Consider the following 20234-nt stretch of genomic DNA (forward strand, 5'->3'; position numbering starts at 1 on the left):
GCCTTGGGAGCCAGGCCGACCCCTGGGAGAACCTGGCTCTGCCACAACAAGCTGGGTGGGTTTGGGCCACTCACTTGACCTCCCTGAGGTCAACCTCAGAGCTGATGAGGAGGATTTAAGGGAGCACAGGGTAAGGGCTGATAGCAGCTTAGAAAGGAGCACATGCCTAGACACTCGGAAAGCTCCTTGTCCACCCACTTGGCACACAGCAGGAGTCTGGCTTGCGTATAAACTACCCCCTCTGACACGTGAGCTGTGGGGCCTTACGCAAGTTGCTTTAACTTTTTTCATCGTAAATGCGTGGGGTATTAATAAACACGATTAATATGTCTGGATTCTAGCACATCTGCAAAGGGTTTATCACAGTGAGTGACCCCAAGAGTGCTCAAGAAATGATGAGCTGGCATTGCTCAGCCCCTCTGCCCTCCCAGTCCAGGGTCTCGGGACGAGCTGTGCTCCCTGGGCTCAGGCTCAGAGTGAAGAGTGGGGCGGCTGAGCTGAGGGGGGTGATTGTCAGCACACAGCTAGGCCTAAAGCAGGGAGCCGTGCCTTGGCCCCAGCTGCGGGAGCCCGGGGTGAAGCGGGGAGCCACTGGGGGAGCCCGGGGCCCTCACCGTAGTTCTGCTGCTTCAGCCGGCTCAGGACCCTGAGGACTCTGCGTTCAGGGATTTCCAGGGTGTCTGCCTGCGGGGGGCTGTAGGGAAGCTTCTTCCGGGGCCGCAGCCGCACTGCGGCCGATTCTGTCTCCTGAGCCTTACAGGCGCCTTCCTTCAGCTTCCGCTGGTAATAGCTAGGGAGGCAGTGCCACCCAGCTCAGCACGGTGGCGCCTCCTTTCCCCTCCTCCTCACTCCCTCTTCCTGAGCCCCTGTTCTGTCTGGCCAGCTCAGGAGCAGGGGCTCAGGACCTCTGGGTGTTCATCCCGGCTCTGCCATTCACTTCTGTGACTGTAGGCAACCTACTGCCCTGCCCCGAGCCTCAGTCCGCCCATGTGAAGTAGGGGGAAGGGTTCTCTCTCCCAGTCACTGGAAGCCACCTGACTTCTCAGGTGGGTCGGTCAACGGTTTTTACAGGGTTAAAAACAGAGACTAACAAGACCCACTAAGCATTCAGCAGACTGGCCCACGGAAAGAGCTTGGTAAACGTTCCCATGAGTTCTGTCCCTGGTATTTTTACTTAGATGTGCAAATGCTTCGTAAGCCAGCTATGCAGTTAATTCCTGCTCATCTTCCAGATTTCAGCTTAAGGGCCATCTCTTCCAGCAAGCCCTCTCTCTCCCAGTAGACTGGCTGGGCTCCAGCTTATAGCCCCCCTGACAACCTGTACTTAGGCCATCACAGCCCACTTCACATTCCTAGCTCGTCACTACGTCCCTTTTCCCCACTAGACTGCAGCGCCATACATACATTCATCCATTCAAATATGTCTTAAGTGTTTGCTGCGTGCTGGCCACTCATCTAAGTGCTTGGGGAAGGGCAACACAGGCGATGCTTATTTAAGGCCCTGTGTCGTCTCCCAGCCGCACCTCTCACCCGCCACTGTCACAGCAGCCACTTCTCTGTGGGCCTCAGCCAGCTTTGCACAGGGACAGCCTGACGGGGTCTCACCTCAGACCGTACCTCCTGCTTCTTGCTGCAGACCTCTCTGACACATATGCAGCCCAGAAGTGCAGGGGAATTGAACGGCTGTGAGGGGCACCCTGACAGAGGAGCCAGCTCTGGGGTATACAGGCTTCTCACGCTTCCCCTAAGAATTCTGAGCCACCACTGGTAGTCCTCCTCAGAAGATCCTGGGTAGTTGACTCAATAGCACCTCCTCGTATTCACAGCAATTCCTCTGTTCACACCCCTTCCCTCAATCCTGCTCCCTGGTATCACTTTCTGAATCAGCTTCCTAGGCCCTTATTTAGTCAAGAGTCAGATCCTGAACAAGGAAAAATCACGGTCCTCATCTGAGTAGTGATTGTGATAGTAGTAGGGATAGTGATGAACTCCGTTGTTCAGAGTCAGGGAGAGTCTCCAAGGTGGTGACATCTGAGCAGGAGGAGGGGGCAAGCTAAAGGGATGTCAGGAAGAGTCAGGCGGAGGGGACGGCTTGGGAAAGGCCAGGAGGTGGGAAAGAGTTGGTGAGCTCTGGGAACAGGGGGCGAGAGGTGGTGTGTGAGGGAGAAGGGGGTGGAGATGGGCAGCAAGCTGGGAGGTCCAGCCCGCCAGGGACTCCAGGCAGTGGTGAAGGGTGTCTGGGCTGCTCAGAGCAATAGACAGCCCTTAGGGCTTCAGCTGTTGGCAAAGCTGGGCCTCTGCCTGTCCCTACAGCCTGGAGCTGGGGGATTTCATGAGGGTCACACACAGGAAATGAACTCCAGAGCCCTCACATGGAGACTGGGTCCAGATCCCTGTGTAAACTTAGGACCTGAGAAGGCAACATCCTGCGTAAAAAGATGGACTAGAGAATGGCTTCTCCCCCACCGAGCTGATCAGAGGGTGTGCAGGCTTCTCAGTCTCAGCTTCAAAGGGAACTGCCTGCTCTCCCCTTCCGCTCCTCCCGCGCGTGAATGTGGACGTGTTTTGGTGAATTGGCTTAGGATCGACCCAGGGAATGGTGGGACGATCAGTGGGGAAGAAACTGGGTGCCTGAACAACTGCCTTCCTGCCTGCTTCCTCCAGACCATCCGTGTGAGAGAAATAAACCATGTTCTTTACAGTACACAGGTCTATTCCTTAACCAATACACTAATCTAGAATTCTGTACCCAGATGAACTATTCAGTAAGTATGACAGAATAAGCACTTGGTAGACATAGAAAATCTTAAAGCTTTTGCCTCCCATGCATCCTTTCTCAGGAAGCTCCTAGAGGGCATGTTCTTCCAAAATGAGGGCAGAAACCACAAAAGAAAAGATATACATACGGGAAACAAGAGACCTAACACAGAAGAAAGGCAAACGTTAACGAAGATGGTGAACAGACCCCACGGTGGCAGCGCAACTCCCGTGGCGGACAACCAGCTTAGATGAGGCCACTGTAACTTAAACTACAGGAACACCAGGGGCTGGCATTCCCGTACCTGCTGGTAGCTTTCTAACCCCCAGGACCTACTGGTGAAACATGCTTCCATAATTTTTTTTTAAGCAAATCAAACCGAGAAAGAGTAAGCAAACCAAGAAAGAGCAAACCAAGAAAAGGTAAGACATGACCAGTAGCCAGAATTCCCATCGGAAGGAAGGAAGGAAGAATTTCTAGGATGACTACAGACTCCCAAGACGACAGCTCTGTCACAGGCCTAAAAGGAAATCAATCCGAAACTCAGAATAATGGAGTTATTTAGAGAATGCTGCCAAGAAACAGAAGTTTTAGGAAGGTGCAAGAATTATCAGTGAACACAAAGGAAAAAATATAAGTCAGGGCTTCCCTGCTTGTCCAGGGAATGATGCCTTACAATGTGAAGGACCAGTTCAATCCCTGGTCTGGAAGATCCTGCATGCTACGGGGCAACTAAGCCCAGGCACCGCAACTACCGAAGCCCACGTGCCTAGAGCCTGCGCTCCACAACCAGAGAGGCCGCCGGAACGAGGCTCACGCGCCACGAAGAGGCTGCGAAGAGCAGCCTCCTGCCCCCGCCACTCAGCCCTGCTCGCCACAACTGGAGAAAGCCTGCATGCAGCAATGAAGACCCAGCACTGCCCCAAAAGTAGTGTCTCTAAGAAGGGCAGTTGTTGGCCTTGGGAAAATAAAACAAGAAAGAAAATTAGATCAGCAGTATAAATGCTCAGCTGTGAATAATTGCATAGCCATAATATTAGAAACTGCAAATATTTAGTTAAAAAATGATAATATATTGGAACGGGGAGGAGCTGAGGGGATAGTTGTATCAGACAGCTAAATTCTCACCATAACAGGAAGTCAGTAGACAAAAATCAATAACCAATACATTGTAGTGCATCTGTATCATATAGACATAAATGCCAAAAATACTCAAGAAGAAAGAGGAAGTCTGGAGAGGGTGTGGAGAAAAAGGGTCCGCTTATGCTATTGGTGGGGATGTGTACTGGCACAGCCACCATGAACAACAGTGTGGACGTTCTTAAAATGAAAAGTAGAGTTGCCGTATGACCTAGCAATCCCACTCCTGGGCATGTATCTGGAAAAGATGAAAACTAATTGAAAAAGATACATGTACCCCAGGGTTCACAGCAGCACTATTTGCAATGGCCAAGACATGGAAGCAACCTAAATGTCCATCAAAAGATGAATGGATACAGAAGATAAAATATAAAGTGGAGCATTAATCATAAAAGAATGAAATAATGCCTTTTGCAGCAACATTGATGAACCTAGAGATTATCACAGTGAGGTATAGTCAGAGAAAGACAGATACCATATGGTAATCACTTACATGTGGGATCTAGAAAAGAATGATACAAGTGAACTTATTTACAAAACAGAAAGAGATTGCTCTAAAGAGTCTGTGCTCCACCTCGCCCATCTCCCCTCACCCGTCAGCACCCATCTTTTTACTGTTATTGTTTTGTCTTTTCCAGAATGTCATGTAGTTGGAATTATAAAGTATATAGCTTTTTCAGATCAGTTTTTTTCACTTCAGTTCAGTGCTCAGTCGTGTCCGACTCTGCGACCCCATGGACTGCCAGGCTTCCCTGTCTGTCACCAACTCCCGGAGCTTGCTCAAATTCATGTGCATCGAGTCACTGATGCCATCCAGCCATCTCATGCTCTGTTGCCCACCTCTCCTCCTGCCTTCAATCCCTCCCAGCATCAGGGTCTTTTCTAATGAGTCAGTTCTTCGCATCAGGTGGCCGAAGTATTGCAGTTTCAGCTTCAGCATCAGTCCTTCCAATGAACACTCAGGACTGATTTCCTTTACAATTGACTGGTTGGATCCCCTTGCAGTCCAAGAGACTCTCAAGAGTCTTCTCTAACATCACAGTTCAAGAGTCTTAATTCTTCGGTGCTCAGCTTTCTTTATAGACCAACTCTCACATCCATACAAGACTACTGGAAAAACAATAGCTTTGACTAGACAGACCTCTGTTGGCAAAGTGATGTCTCTGCTTTTCAATATGCTGTCTAGGTTGGTCATAGCTTTTCTTCCAAGGAGCAAGCATCTTTTAATATCATGGCTGCAGTCACCATCTGCAGTGATTTTGGAGCCCAAGAAAATAAAGTCTGTCACTGTTTACACTGTTTTCCCATCTATCTGCCATGAAGTGATGGGACCGGATTGCCATGATCTTAGTTTTTTGAATGCTGAGTTTTAAGCAGTGTTTTCACTCTCCTCTTAACTTAGTGACTGAAAAACAACAAATTCTACTGTTTAGATGTAGCACCGCTAATTCATCCCTTCAGCTACTGAAGGACGCCTCGGTTGCCCCCAAGTTTTGGCAGCTATGAATACAACTGCTATCCACATCTGTGTGCGGGTTTGTGTGGGGGCTGAATTTTCAGTTTATTGGGGTGAATAGCCAGGGGCACGACTGCCGGACCATGTGAGAGTTCGCTCAGTTTTGTGAGAAGCCACCAAACTGTCCTCCAAAGTGGCAGCACCATTCTGCATCCCCACCGGAAATGAACCAAGGCTTCCTGTGACCCCACACCCTCGCCCGCACGTGAAGACTGCCAGTGCCTGGGGCTTCCACCGTTCTCTCAGGTGTACAGGAGCGTCTCGGCGTCGTAATTTGGAATTCCCTGATGACACATGATGTCGAACACCGTTTCATACGCTTGTTGATCATGCATCTTCTTTGGTGAGGTGTCTATTCAAATCTTTTGCCTATTTCTTAACCAAGTTGTTTGATTCCCTGTTATTTCATTTAAAAACTGCTTTGTAAATTTTAGATAACTCTTTTTATCAGATATGTTTTGAAGATATCTTCTCTCAGTCTGTGTCCTGTCTTCTCACTCTCTTGATATCTGGTGTTTTGTGTTGACATGTGCACTGTCACTACAAAACAATGGGGGGTAAAACCACCTTAGCATAAACCAAGGAAGCGGCACCAAACTCCTCTCAGAGTCACTGTATTCTTCGGTGCCAGGCCAGAGCTCACATGCTGTAACCAGAAGATTCTGCATGGTGCAACTAAGATCTGGCATAGCCAAATCAATAAATATTTTTTAAAAAAGAAATTAAAAAAAAGAAATAAAAATGATTTCTGATTTAAAATACACTGAGTAAAAAAAGAAAAACCCTTGGTGAAAAGGAAAATTATTAATTGTGTTGCACCTTGACTCTTGAGTACTTAACGCTTTATTATTCCATGAATATTCTTTTTTCTTGGCTGCACTGGTGGTCTTAGTTGCAGCACACCAGTGGTGAAGAACCCGCCTGCCGCTGCAGGAGACATAGGAGACGTGGGTTTGATCCCTGGGCCTGGAAGACCCCCTGGAGGCGGGCACGGCAACCCACTCCAGTGTTCCTGGAGAACCCCATGGACAGAGGAGCCTGGCGGGCTACAGTGCATCGGGCCACAAACAGTCAGAGATGACTGAAGTAGCAGCACACGCACATGCAGGATGCTTAGTTGCAGCATTTGGGATCTTTTCAGTTGCGACAAGTGCAGCGCGCAGACTCTTAGTTTCTGCATGTGGGATCTAATTCCCCGACCAGGGGTCGAACCTGGGCTCCTGAGTTAGGAGTGTGGCGTTTCAGTCACTGGACCACCAGGAAATCCCTCTATAAATATTCTCTTTTTTTAATAACTATTCTTTTTAAAAAAATATTTATTTATTCAGGCAGTAGGTCTTAGTTGCAGCATGTGGATCGACCAGGGATCGAACCCAGGCCACTCGCATTGGAAACAAGGCATCTTAGCCACTGGACCGCCAGGGAGGTGCCTATAGGCATCTTTGGAAGCCCTGCTGCTGCATACTATGACTGTCTCGAGGAAAAGCGTGTGTGCCGTTGAGTTGTGGGCTACGCTGGTCACTTGTTTTTACTTTTGAAGTTCAGAACCTGCCACTCCCACAATATGCCACTTTGGGATATTGGTTATTTCGGTTTTGTGGGTGTTTTTTGTTGGCTCTGTCACAAGGCTTGAAGGATCTTAGTTCCCTAACAATGGATTGAACCCAGGCCACTACAGTGAAAACACCAAGTCCTAACTACTGGACCCCCAGGGAACTCCCATACTGCTTCTTTTGAATTAAAGGCACTTGATAAACTGTAGATGCAAGAGGGGTACACTGACCTTCCTTTTTCTTTCTAAAAGCAGGAGATAAAAGTGCCATGTGAGAGGTACCTTCTCTATGGTAGGAGGAAGAAGCATTCTTATCACAAGAGATGAGGCACAGAGGCCAAGAGAACTGTGTCCAGTTAAGCAGTGTTTTCCTTCAGCCTGCCCGTATGAGGTCCGGTGCACACAGGAGCCTAGTGGGCTACATCCATCAGGTCGCAATAGTTGGACACGGCTTAGCGACTAGACCATCGCCACCACGTCACTCAGTTACTTTTCTACAGTGACTACTCTTTGTTCAAGCTAGTATATAGGCACTTAGGCCTAGTCACTTCTTTGAGTCCCCATTTTTCTTCTGAGCGTTTTTCTTCTTTTGTACATGTAAATACATTTTATGCTTTTCTCCTGTCTTATGTCAGTCCCAGCTGAAAATCCTAACAGGACAGGGGAAAACTTCAGCTCCCATATGTTTATAACAAGGATGAGTTAGCACTGTCTGGGACACCCTCCTCCAGGGCGGGGGGAAAGGAGGGCTGCCCCTGAGAGATCCTGGGTCCTGATTAAACCAGCCGATGTTACCATTTCCTACCACATCAGCCTCCTGGGTCTCTGTCTGTAGTGCCCGGTCAAGTGCTCGCCTTAGACGCTAAGTTGTGTCCAACTCTTGCGACCCCGTGGACTACAGCCTGCCAGGCTCCTCTATCCATGGGATTTCCCAGGCAATACCGGAGCATGTTGCCATTTCCTTCTTCCCGACCCGGGGATCAGACCCCGGGGTCAGCAATTGCAGGTGGCCTCCTGGGGGAGGTCCTCCTTGCTGGGGGACTCTTTACCAACTGAGCCACCAGGGAAGGCTGGCCAAGAGAGGAAGGTAATAATTCCCTCTTGTTCCTTCCTTTCCAAATTCAGATCAGCAGGGGAAAAAATTTAAGAATTAGTTATTTGGCATGAGACTCTTGCGAGTTTGGTTTTGGGTACCCCCTGGTCACTGATCCTTTCCGTCCCAGGCATGGCCTTCTCTGGTGGCTTAGACAGTAAAGAATCTGCCAGCAGTGCAGGAGACATGGGTTCCATCCCTGGGTTGGGAAGAGCTCCTGGAGAAGGAGATGACAACCCACGTCAGTATTCTTCCCTGGGAAATTCCATGGACAGGGAGTCGAGTGGGAGTTAGTCCATAGGATCACCAGAGTCAGTCACGACTGAGTGACACTCCCAGGGACAGCTATTGCTTTCCCTTTTTTCTCGTTTTCTGTCCTGAGTTCTTGGCCGTCTGCATGCCCGGGCATGCAGGTTGTCGGGCCGGTCTGTGTCTGTAGGTGGCCAGTTGTCAGCCTGGCAGCCCTGAGAATACGCAGATGTCCTCACAGAATGTGGGTCACACTCCGTTTATGGCTAGTATCCTAGGGACCATCGACAGGTCGCGAGATGAGGAGGTTATTTAAGGCTTTCTTTTAGCTGTCTTGGAGGGGACTCTGGATCTTGGGAGGGCTGTACGTTTTGCACCCTCTTTGAAGATGACTCTTGCATTTGTGGTTAAGTCATAAAAAGCTCATTAGTTTTGGTTTTGAGTCACTTGAAACAGGTATGCCTTTGGTTTTACAAGAAAAATACAAAAAAGTTTGGTACTGCCAGTACAATTTACTGTTTGTACCAGCTGAAACCTGATAAGATGCTAAAGTGATTTTTTTAAAGGGATTATATGGTTAGAAGTTGGCCTGATATTCAGAGACTGTTTCCTAAGCTAAAATAAAACTATTGTACTCAGAGGGGAAAAAAAATTCTGAAGCCTTTGTGGAATGATTTATTAAAATATTCCAAAGCCACACAGCTCTAAATCTAGAACACAGAGGAGTCCTGCAATTTCCATCTGGAGACTGGAAGGAAAAGTCTTCTCCTTGATATAAAGAAACAAATCCAAGATAATGTAGTGGATGGGTAGGTCACCCTTCTTGATATCATGCAAGCGGCAACCCAATTCTTTGAGAATTAAAAAAAACTGTCCTTGTCTTGTAAAGTAACTCTTTAAAAAAACACCCATGTGCCTCTAGGAGTAATTCCAAGCCAGTCTTACCAGTCCCAAAACCTCCTTATTGTCTCAAGGCACTTTCAGACACTGTGAAAGATCAGGACATTGGAAAGAGAACAAAACTTAGGAGGGGCATGTGGAACCAAAAGTCTTAAAGCACTTCTCCGCAAAAATTAGTAACAAGCTTTAGCCTTCTGGGCAACTGACGTTAACTTGTTCCATCTGCCAGAAATATAATTTGGATCCAACTATTTTTTTTATAGACTAGTAAACTTCATATTACTGTACCTACCTCATAACTAAGGCTTTAAATGAAAGCCTTAAGACCTGTCTTGGCACCTGTCTGTATGTTCACATATGCATATGTATATATCGTCGTTGTTCAGTTGCTCCGGCATGTCTGACTCTTTGCGACCCCATGTATATATACATATATATATAATATGCATGTAATGTTTTTCTACTCCAGACGGTATTGCTAAAAATTAGCTTGTAAGAGAGCTGTATTTAATTAGCTTAAGGAAAGAAAAAAAACCTCTATAAAGCTGAGACTAGTCAAACAAGCACGTTATCTCTACCAGATGTTTTCCATTATAATGGTATGAACTCAATCCAAGAACAAAATGTATAATTAAAGTGCATTGCTCGATGTATGTCAGCCATGACAGTAAGTCTAAAGAAAAACAGAAGAGAGTGACATGCTGCAGTTCCTAGGCTCCTCGCCATAGAGCGTTTGCCACTAGACCATGCAGGGGAGACCTAAATCAAATCCCTTACAATCATACACTGTAAGTGACAAATAGATTCAAGGGGTTAGATCTGATAGAGTGCCTGAAGAGCTATGGACAGAGGTTCGTAACACTGTACAGGAGGCATTGAACAAGACGATCCCCAAGAAAAAGAAATGCAAAAAGGCAAAATGGTTGTCTGATCAGGCCTTACAAAGAGCTGAAAAAAGAAGAGAAGCTAAAGACAAAGGAGGAAAGGAAATACCCGTCTGAACGCAGAGTTCCGAATCACACCAAGGAACCATAAGAAAGCCTTCCTCAGCGATCCATGCAAAGAAATAGAGGAAAACAATAGAATGGGAAAGACGAGAGATCTCTTCAAGAAAATTAGAGATACCAAGGGAACATTTCATGCAAAGATGGGCCCAATAAAGGACAGAAATGGTATGGACCTAACAGAAGCAGAAGATATTAAGAAGAGGTGGCAAGAATACACAGAAGAACTGTACAAAAAAGATCTTCACGATCCAGATAACCACAATGGTGTGGTCACTCACCTAGAGCCAGACATCCTGGAATGAGAAGTCAAGTGGGCCTTAGGAAGCATCACTATGAACAAAGCTAGTGGAGGTGATGGAATTCCAGTTGAGCTATTTCAAATCCTAAAAGATGATGCTGTGAAGTGCTACACTCAATATGTCAGCAAATTTGGAAAACTCAGCAGTGGCCACAGGACTGGAAAAGTCACTTTTCCTTCCAATCCCAAAGAAAGACAATGCCAAAGAATGTTCAGACTACTGCACAATTGCACTCATCTCACACGCTAGCAAAGTAATGCTCAAAATTCTCCAGGCCAGGCTTTAACAGTATATGAACTGTGAACTTCCAGATGTTCAAGCTGATTTTAGAAAAGGCAGATGAACCAGAGATCAAATTGTCAACATCCACGGGATCATCGAAAAAGCAAAATAGTTCCAGAAAAACATCTGCTTCTGCTTTATAGACTGTGCCAAAGCCTTTGACTGTGGATCACAACGAACTGTGCAAAATTCTTAAAGACATGGGACTACCAGACCACCTCACCTGCCTCCTGAGAAATCTGTATGCATGTTAAGAACCAACAGTTAGAACTGGACATGGAACAACAGACTGGTTCCAAATCAGGAAAGGAGTGTGTCAAGGCTATATATTGTCACCCTGCTTATTTAACTTATATGTAGAGTACATCATGAGAAACACTGGGCTGGATGAAGCACAAGCTGGAATCAAGATTGCTGGGAGAAATATCAATAACCTCAGATATGCAGAGTAACACCACTCTTATGGCAGAAAGTGAAGAACTAAAGAGCCTCATGATGAAAGTGAAAGAGGAGAGTGAAAAAGTTGGCTTAAAACTCAATATTCAGAAAACTAAGATCATGGCATCTGATCCTATCACTTCATGGCAAACAGACGGGGAAACAGTGGAAACAGTGAGATTTTATTTTCTTGGGCTCCAAAATCACTGCAGATGGTGACCATAGCCATGAAATTAAGACATTTGCTCCTTGGAAGAAAAGCTATGACCAACCTAGACAGCATATTAAAAAGCAGAGACATCACTTTGCCAACAAAGGTCCATCTAGTCAAAGCTATGGTTTTTCCAATAGTCTTGTATGGATGTGAGAGTTGGACTATAAAGAAAGCTGAGCACCGAAGAAGTGATGCTTTTGAACTGTGGTGTTGGAGAAGACTCTTGAGAGTCCCTTGGACTGCAAGGAGATCCAACCAGTCAATCCGAAAGTAAATCAACCCTGAATATTCATTAGAAGGACTGACGCTGAAGCTGAAACTGCAATACTTTGGCCACCTGATGCGAAGAACTGACTCACTAGAAAAGACCCTGATGCTTGGAAAGATTGAAGGCGGGAGGACAGAAGATAAGATGTTTGGATGGCATTTCGGACTCGATGGACATGAAATTGAGTGAGCTCCAGGAGTTTGTGATGGACAGGGAAGCCTGGAGTGCTGCAGTCCTGGGGTGGCAAAGAGTTGGACACGACTGAGCAACTAAACTGAACTGAATGTTCTTTGCTTCTGTGATTTCTTTTTAAATATATATATATATATACTTTTGTATTTTGGCTGTGCTGTGCAGCATACAGGATGTTTTGCTGACCATGGATTGAACCTGGGCTTCCACAGTAAAAGAACCCAATCCCAGCACCTAATATATATGTATTATATATGATGATATATAGTCCCAATAATTATATAAATTATAAAATACATATGTATGAACCATTTTGCTGAAACTAACACAACATTATAAATCAACTACACTTAAATAACAAAACAATAAATCAATTTTAAAATAATTTAGCCATGCTTAATGAGACTAGACTTATTTTCCCAAACAAATTGGTCATACTTTGATTTCCTTTGAAAAAATTGGCATTATTGTGGAGAGAAACATTCTATGTTTCAACAAAAGCTGTCACACCCTTGTCGGTCGCAGGACAGCTCACTCACTTTGAGCCTTTTGTCCTCTGTATAAACTGCCTCCTGCCACTTGGCATATCGTGTCTGTAAGCTTGTCTTCCTCCCACCTTCCTGAGCTGGCATCACTAAAAACTAGGGCTGCCCTTTCCCCCAGTGCCCTGCAAGATAAAGCAACTTAAACTTCAAAAGGAAAAACTCACAACAGGTTACGTATAAAAACCTGAATGCCTGCTGCTGTTAGTTCACTGGAACACCCAGTGCCATCACCAAAGACATTTGAACTGCAAGCCAGAAAATTCCTAAGGCCCCCAGAGAGCCTCCTTTTTTTTTTGGCTGAGCCTCAGGGCTCACAGGATCCCAGTTCCCACAATCAGGGATTGAACTCGTGCCCGCTGCAGTGGAGTACAGAGTCTCAGCCACTGGACTGCCAGGGAAGTCCCTCACTCAAGAATCCTCGAAACTAACTGCCCTCTGGACTCAAAAACTGAGTTCACAATTTGTTCCCATTAACCTCTGTTTCTCTTTTGTTTTCAAAGAAATGTTCCTCATTAAATGCTTGCTCCAAAAAGTAAAAAAAAAAAAAAAAAAAATCCATGATATGTGGCTATTAAATGAAAGAACTATTAAATGCTTTTTCCAATTACATATTTGTGTGATGACTTATTACTTCATATTCTTCAACTGAAAAAACAGATTGCAACAGATTGAATGCAGAAGCAGATAAGAAAATCCAGCCAACTTCTTTTACTCCAGATGCTGAAGAGATTCTCGATACTGTAAAGCAATGACATTCTTCTCATTAACTTTTTTGTTTGTTTTGGAAAGTACTGTTATTTTTTATTTAAAATGTTTTGGATTAACATGTAATGGGGTTCAGTTCAGTTCAGTTCAGTCGCTCAGTCGTGTCTGACTCTTTGCGACCCCATGAGCCGCAGCACGCCAGGCCTCCCTGTCCATCATCAACTCCTGGAGTTCACTCAAACTCATGTCCATTGTGTCAGTGATGGCATCCAACCATCTCATCCTCTGTCATCCCCTTCTCCTTCTGCCCTCAATCTTTCCCAGCATCAGGGTCTTTTCCAATGAATCAGCTCTTCACATCAGATGGCCAAAGTATTGCAGTTTCAGCATCAGCATCAGTCCTTCCAATGAACACCCAGGACTGATCTCCTTTAGGATGGACTGGTTGGATCTCCTTGCAGTCCAAGGGACTAAGAGACTTCTCCAACACCACAGTTCAAAAGCATCAATTCTTCGGTGCTCAGCTTTCTTCACAGTCCAACTTTGACATCCATACATGACCACTGGAAAAACCATAGCCTTGACTAGACGGACCTTTGTTGACAAAGTAATGTCTCTGCTTTTTAATATGCTGTCTAGGTTGGTCATAACTTTTCTTCCAAGGAGTAAGCGTCTTTTAATTTCATGGCTGCAATCACCATCTGCAGTGATTTTGCAGCCCCCCAAAATAAAGTCAGCCACTGTTTCCCCATCTATTTCCCATGAAGTGATGGGACCAGATGCCATGATCTTAGTTTTCTGAATGTTGAGTTTTAAGCCAACTTTTTCACTCTCTTCTTTCATCAAAGAGGCCTTTTAGTTCTTCACTTTCTGCCATAAGGGTGGTGTTAATCTGCATATCTGAGGTTATTGATATTTCTCCCAGCAATCTTGATTCCAGCTTGTGCATCATCCAGTCCAGTACTTCTCATGATGTACTCTGCATATAAGTTAAATAAGCAGGGTGACAATATACAGCCTTGACGTACTCCTTTTCCTATTTGGAACCAGTCTATTGTTCCATGTCCAGTTCTAACTGTTGCTTTCTGACCTGCATACAGGTTTCTCAAGAGGCAGGGTCAGGTGGTCTGGTATTCCCATCTCTTTAAGAATTTTCCACATTTTATTATATTCCTCACAGTCAAGGGCTTTGGCATAGTCAACAAAGCAGAAATAGATGTTTTTCTGGAACTCTTGCTTTTTCGATGATCCAGCAGATGTTGACAATTTGATCTCTTGTTTGTCTGCCTTTTCTAAAACCAGCTTGAACATCTGGAAGTTCACGGGTCACGTATTGCTAAAGCCTGGCTTGGAGAATTGTGAGCATTACTTTACTAGCATGTGAGATGAGTACAACTGTGTGGTAGTTTGAGCATTCTTTGGCATTGCCTTTCTTTGGGATTGGAATGAACACTGACCTTTTCCAGTCCTGTGGCCACTGCTGAGTTTTCCAAATTTGCTGACATATTGAGTGCGGCACTTTCATAGCATCATCTATTAGGATCGAAATAGCTCAACTGGAACTCCATCACCTCCACTAGCTTTGTTCATAGTGATGCTTCCTAAAGCCCACTTGACTTCGCATTCCATGATGTCTGGCTCTAGGTGAGTGATCACACCATTGTGGTTATCTGGGTCATGAAGATCTTTTTTGTATAGTTCTCTGTGTATTCTTGCCACCTCTTCTTAATATCTTCTGCTTCTGTTAGGTCCATACCATTTCTGCCCTTTATTGTGCCCATCTTTGCATGAAATGTTCCCTTGGTATCTCTAATTTTCTTGAAGAGATCTCTCGTCTTTCCCATTCTATTGTTTTCCTCTATTTCTTTGCATTGATCACTGGGGAAGGCTTTCTTCTCTCTCCTTGCTATTCTTTGGAATTCTGCATTCAGATGCTTATATCTTTCCCTTTCTCCTTTCCTTTTCGCTTCTCTTCTTTTCATAGCTATTTGTAAGGACTCCTCAAACAGCCAGTTTCCCTTTTTGCATTTCTTTTTCTTAGGGATGGTCTTGATCCCTGTCTTCTCTAGAATATCACATAGCTTATCTTTGTTAAATAGATATTTATTTTTTAGATCTCTCAGTCTTAAATTCAAATATAAAAAATAATAACAGATTTCCTAGATCAAAAAGTTTCAGAACTACAGCTCTGAAGAAACTCTTGCTCAGGTGTCCCAGGAGACAGATACAGAACAGTCACACTGTTTCTACCATGGCTGGAAACTGAACATAGACCTAATGTCCATTTGCTGATCAAATAGGTTATATCGTGATATAGTCATGGGCTTCCCAGGTTGCTCAGTGGGTATAAAGAATCCACCTGCAGTACAAGAGACATGGGTTTGATCTCGGGGTTGGGAAATCTCCTGGAGGAGGACATGGCACCCCACTCCAGTATTCTTGCCTGGAGAATCCCAGGGGCAGAGGAGCAGGCAGCTACAGTCCATACGGTCACAGGGAGTTGGACACGACTGAAGCAACTGAGCACACACACACGCACAGTCAGGGTGTGCTGCAACTATGGAGCTGGCACGCTGCAACAAAAGATCCCACTTGCTGCAACTAAGAGCTGACACAGCCAAATAAATAAGTAAGTTTTTTTTTTTAAATGTTAAAGTTTGGGGGGAAAGGCATTACGCTGAGTGAAGGGAGCTGGACACTAAAGACTGTACTCTGTATGTTTCCATTTATATGAAGTTGTAAGACAGACAAAACCAATCTGTGATGGAAAAAAATTAAAAGAAGTGTAGTTTCAGGGACCAGCTGGGAAAGCTCATGAGGGCAGTTTCTGGAATGATAGTAAAATTTTGTATAATTTGACAGGGGCTCGGGTTGCTGGGGTGTGGGAATTTGTTGAGATTCACTAAATGATACACTTAAGATCTGTGCATTTCACCAAATGTACATTATATGAATCTCAAAAGATAGGGGTGGGGAAGCTCTATGCAAATATTGATCATTAGCTGATGATATATATTGGGTTGGCCAAAAAGTATGTTCAAGTTTTTCTGTAAGATGTTATGAAAAACCCAGCAAACTTTTTCCCCAGCCCAAAATACTGACGTATTTAGAGGGAAATGACTATAATTTACTATAAAATGAAATAATAAATAATACAGATTGAAGAATAGAGGGATGGATAGGTAAAAGAATGGCAAAATGGCAACAGTAGAATCTAGGCGGTGGGTAGCTAACTGTTCACTGTAAAATTCTTTTAACTTTGCCATACATTTGAAATTTTCAATGAATGACATGGGGAAAAATAAGCAGTGAGATTTTAAAACAAAAAGCAAATGAATAAGGGTTGGTTCTTGTTACGAGAGAAAGTACTCTGTGGTTAGGGTAGGGCACTCAGGGGCTTCAAGATGATTGGAAATTACCTATTTTTAAACTGAAGAAATGGATACATGGGAATTTGTTTTATTGCTTTTCAAATTATACATTTGCCATCTTCAGGCTATATATGTTTAGTGATTTAGAGATGCTGGAAAGAAGACAGATCTCTTGTCTCTGGGGTTTGCTAAGTTGGTGTTGCTGAAACACATGTAATCATTCCCCCTCTTCTGGCCCCTGCAGAAAAGGCCTGGTCTGTGGTAGGAAAAAATTATCCAATTTTCTCAACAACAGAGACAAGCCTCTGTGCGCTGCAAGAGCGACCCTTTGCTTCTACCCATCAAGTGTTCATGTCATTTTTAGAAACACAGCCATCTGTTTCTTAGATGAGAAAGACCATCCAGCAGCCCACTCTAGAAATGTGGGGAGGCTTCCATGTCTTGTTGTCCAGCCCAAACAGGCTCTGTCACATTTTCTTTCTGGGATTGCTATACGTGTACTGCAAGAAGGTACTCCTCTTGCTGCTGAGGTTGCAAAACTAAGAGGGTAATGAGTAAGGGCCGCCAGTTGCCATCCTTCTCACTGTGGGAAGAGCCTAGCTGAGCTTGAAGCCAATGCAGAGATGAGCAGGAGAGATAAAGCCTCAATGGTATCAGCTGGTCTCCTGGATCCAGCCATTCCTGAAGCCCTGAGCAGTGACGTGAGCCAATACATTCCCCTTTTGCATAAGCCAGTTTTATGTGTGTTTTGCTTGCAACTAAGAGTCCTAACTATCCAAAATCCTCCACTGCCAAAAGGCTAGGTGCTATTTCTGTGCCTACAATCCTCCACCCACAACCATCAGACCTACTCACCTGGTGATCTCTTCTAAAGCTCCTTCGGGTAAGGCCAGCATCTCCACCAGCAGGGACAGGATCTCAAAGAACAGAGTGTGGGGGTTTGGAGGAGCCATGTCCATCAGGGCATTCTGTTCTGGAGACATGGGATGGTGGCTGCCGTTACCATTCGACACCCCGGGATGCCCAAGCCCCCTACTAGCCACCTGCCCCGCCCCCCCCAGCTCTGAGTGCCCTGGGCTCTCCCCTGCTCACCTACAGAGCAGAAGAAGCGCCTGGTGTCTGTCATCACAGTCAAGAAGTCTTTGAAGTTCACGTGACCATCTCCTGTGGGGGCCAGAAGAATACAGAGTGGGCAGGGGCCTTCCAAAGCAGGCTCGCACACTGCAACCCAGGCAAGGCTATTAGCATTTACTTGTTGGAGTTGATTATAAAAGTAACACATAGTCGATGTAGAAAGTGCGGGACACATAGGGAAGTAGAAGGAAAAAAATTAAAATCTCCTGGGTTAGAGGCTCCCAGAAGGTTCTAGAAGCAGCAATCTGAGTTCATGTCACTCACTATCTCTGTGACACTGCCAAAGTCTCTTAGCCCCACTAAGCCTTAGTTTTCTCATCTAATAGGGTGAAGATGACCATAACGCCTTTCTCAAGGGAGAGAAATGGAGGCAATGTGCTTAGAATAGGGCCATGCACACAAACACATGCTCAACAAATGTCAGCAACTCTTATTACAGTCTGTTAGTCTTGCATGAGCACGTATCTTTACCTGCAGTGTTCCCATTGTGGCCTTCAAAGTCCTGCTAGACTTGCCTGTCAGCTGTCTGCAGCCTCACCAGGTACCAAGCTCCCCTAGCACTAACCTGCTCCCACCGGGGGCCCTCCTCCCCCACTCCGGGCCTTTGTACGTGCTGCGCTCTCATCTCAGAATTCTCTCCACCACACGCTAACTCTTCGTTTATTTGTTTTTGTTTCTTGTGGCCATGCAATGCAGCTTGCAGGATCTTAGTTCTGCAACCACAGACTGAACTCTGCCCCCGGAAGTAAAAGTGCCAAGCCCTCACCACTGGACCACCAGGGAATTCCCTCCAACTCTTTCCCTTAATGCTTCCTTTGACCACCACTTCCTGAGGGAAGTCAGACCAGTGTAGGTCAGAGTCCCAGTTGAACATTCTCATAAGACACTTGTATTTCAGCCACACACTCATAAGACCTGGGGTTTCACAGAAGCTCTGGTAGACAGGCACTGGGTGTTTTATTCTGTATTGTGTCCTCAAGGCTTAAAACAAAGAGGTGCTTGGGAAATGCTCTCTCAGCTTTGTTATTATTGTTCAGTCGCTAAGTTGTGTCCAGCTCTTTGCAACCCCATGGACTGCAGCACACGAGTCTCCTTTGTCCTTCACTATATCCTGAAATTTACTCAAATTTAGGTCCATTGAGTCAGTGATGCCATCCAACCATCTCATCCTCTGTCGTCCGCTTCTCCTCCCTTCAATCTTTACCAGCATCGGGGTCTTTCTCAATGAGCCAGCTCTTCACATCAGGTGGCCAAAGTATTGGAGCTTCAGCTTCAGTCCTTCCAACGAATATTCAGGGTTGATTTCCTTTAGGATGGACGAGTTTGATCTCACTGTAGTCCCAGGGACTCTCAAGAGTCTTTTCCAGCACCACAGTTTGAAAGTGTCAGTTCTTTGGCACTCAGTCTTCTTTATAGTCCAACTCTGACATCCATACCTGACTACTGGAAAAACCATAGCTTTGACTAGATAGACCTTTGTTGGCAAAGCGATGTCTCTGCTTTTTAATATGCGGTCTAGGTTTGTCCTAGCTTTCCTTCTTTTAAAGGAGCAAGCATCTTTTAATTTCATGGCTGCAGTCACTGTCCACAGTGATTTTGGAGCCCAAGAAAATAAAATCTGTCACTGCTTCCACTTTCCCCTCTTCTATTTGCCATGGAGCTGTGGGACCAGATGCCAGTCCTCTCAACCGCTTGACAAGTTAATGAATGGTCTCTAATCCTTAAAGTCCTCCTTGGGGCGGGGGGTGTGGGGAGCAGCAGGCGCTGATACTCTAATCCCCTTGTCACAGATGAGGCCTGAGGCACAGACAAAAGCAGGCCGTGGCCTGGGATCACCCAAGAACCAAGCTGAGGCCAATGCCTAACCTAGCTTGAGTGAGGACTCACCCTCAGACAGTGATGGAGGAAGCAGATCCACACTCAGGGGTCCGGAGCCCAGGCCCCCACTGCTCTGCTGTGTTCCCTGCATCTAGTCAACCAAACCACGACGGGACAATGCTCCTCATTCTGTGCCCTATGCCCTGTGTGCAAGTTATTTCTGCCAGCAGGAATGCCCTTCTTCTCGTCCTGCCTAACTCCTGCTTGCTCTTTCGCCATTTGGCTCAGGCATCACCTCCTCCAGGAAGCCTTCCTCCCTTACCCCTTATCCAAGCCACCGGGAGCACTGCTGCCTTTGGCAACTCTTCCTTCTGCGTCGTGACTGTGCGAACATCTTGAGGGCAGATCTCACAGGTCTTACGCATCCCGTTATGCCAGTGCCCAGCACAGGAATGGGCACACCGCAGGCAGCTAAAGAACATTGAGAGGATGGACGAGACCAGTGGCCAGCGTCTCCTGGGTGCAGTCTGTGTGCCGCGTGCAGTGCTCTGTGCTTTGCCTGGGTTACCTCATTCAATCTTTTCTGCAGTTCAGTGAGACGGGTAACTGCTGTGAGCCCCATTTTACAGGCGGGGAAACAGATGTGATGAACTTCAGTGACCTGTCCCAGGCCACACAGCCAGTAAAACGAGTGGCCAGGTCACGGAGGAATGTCCGATGGAGCACACATAATGTCCTGGAGGAGTGATCTCA

At 45.7% G+C, this 20234-nt stretch overlaps 1 protein-coding gene across 1 annotated transcript in view; it reads right to left on the minus strand.

The window, feature by feature from the left end:
* SPATA21 (spermatogenesis associated 21) overlaps positions 1 to 20234 on the minus strand; it is a 35187-nt gene that overhangs the window by 1995 nt on the left and 12958 nt on the right. The window contains exons 8-10 of the mRNA XM_018066190.1: positions 17622 to 17693; positions 17385 to 17502; positions 615 to 790 (exon numbers count right to left, since the gene is read on the minus strand). Of these exons, the coding sequence (XP_017921679.1) occupies positions 615 to 790; positions 17385 to 17502; positions 17622 to 17693 (366 nt within the window). The remainder of the gene's footprint in view (positions 1 to 614; positions 791 to 17384; positions 17503 to 17621; positions 17694 to 20234) is intronic.

This window comes from Capra hircus, chromosome 2 (genome assembly GCF_001704415.2).
Source record: "Capra hircus breed San Clemente chromosome 2, ASM170441v1, whole genome shotgun sequence".
NCBI classification, from domain to species: Eukaryota; Metazoa; Chordata; class Mammalia; order Artiodactyla; family Bovidae; genus Capra; species Capra hircus.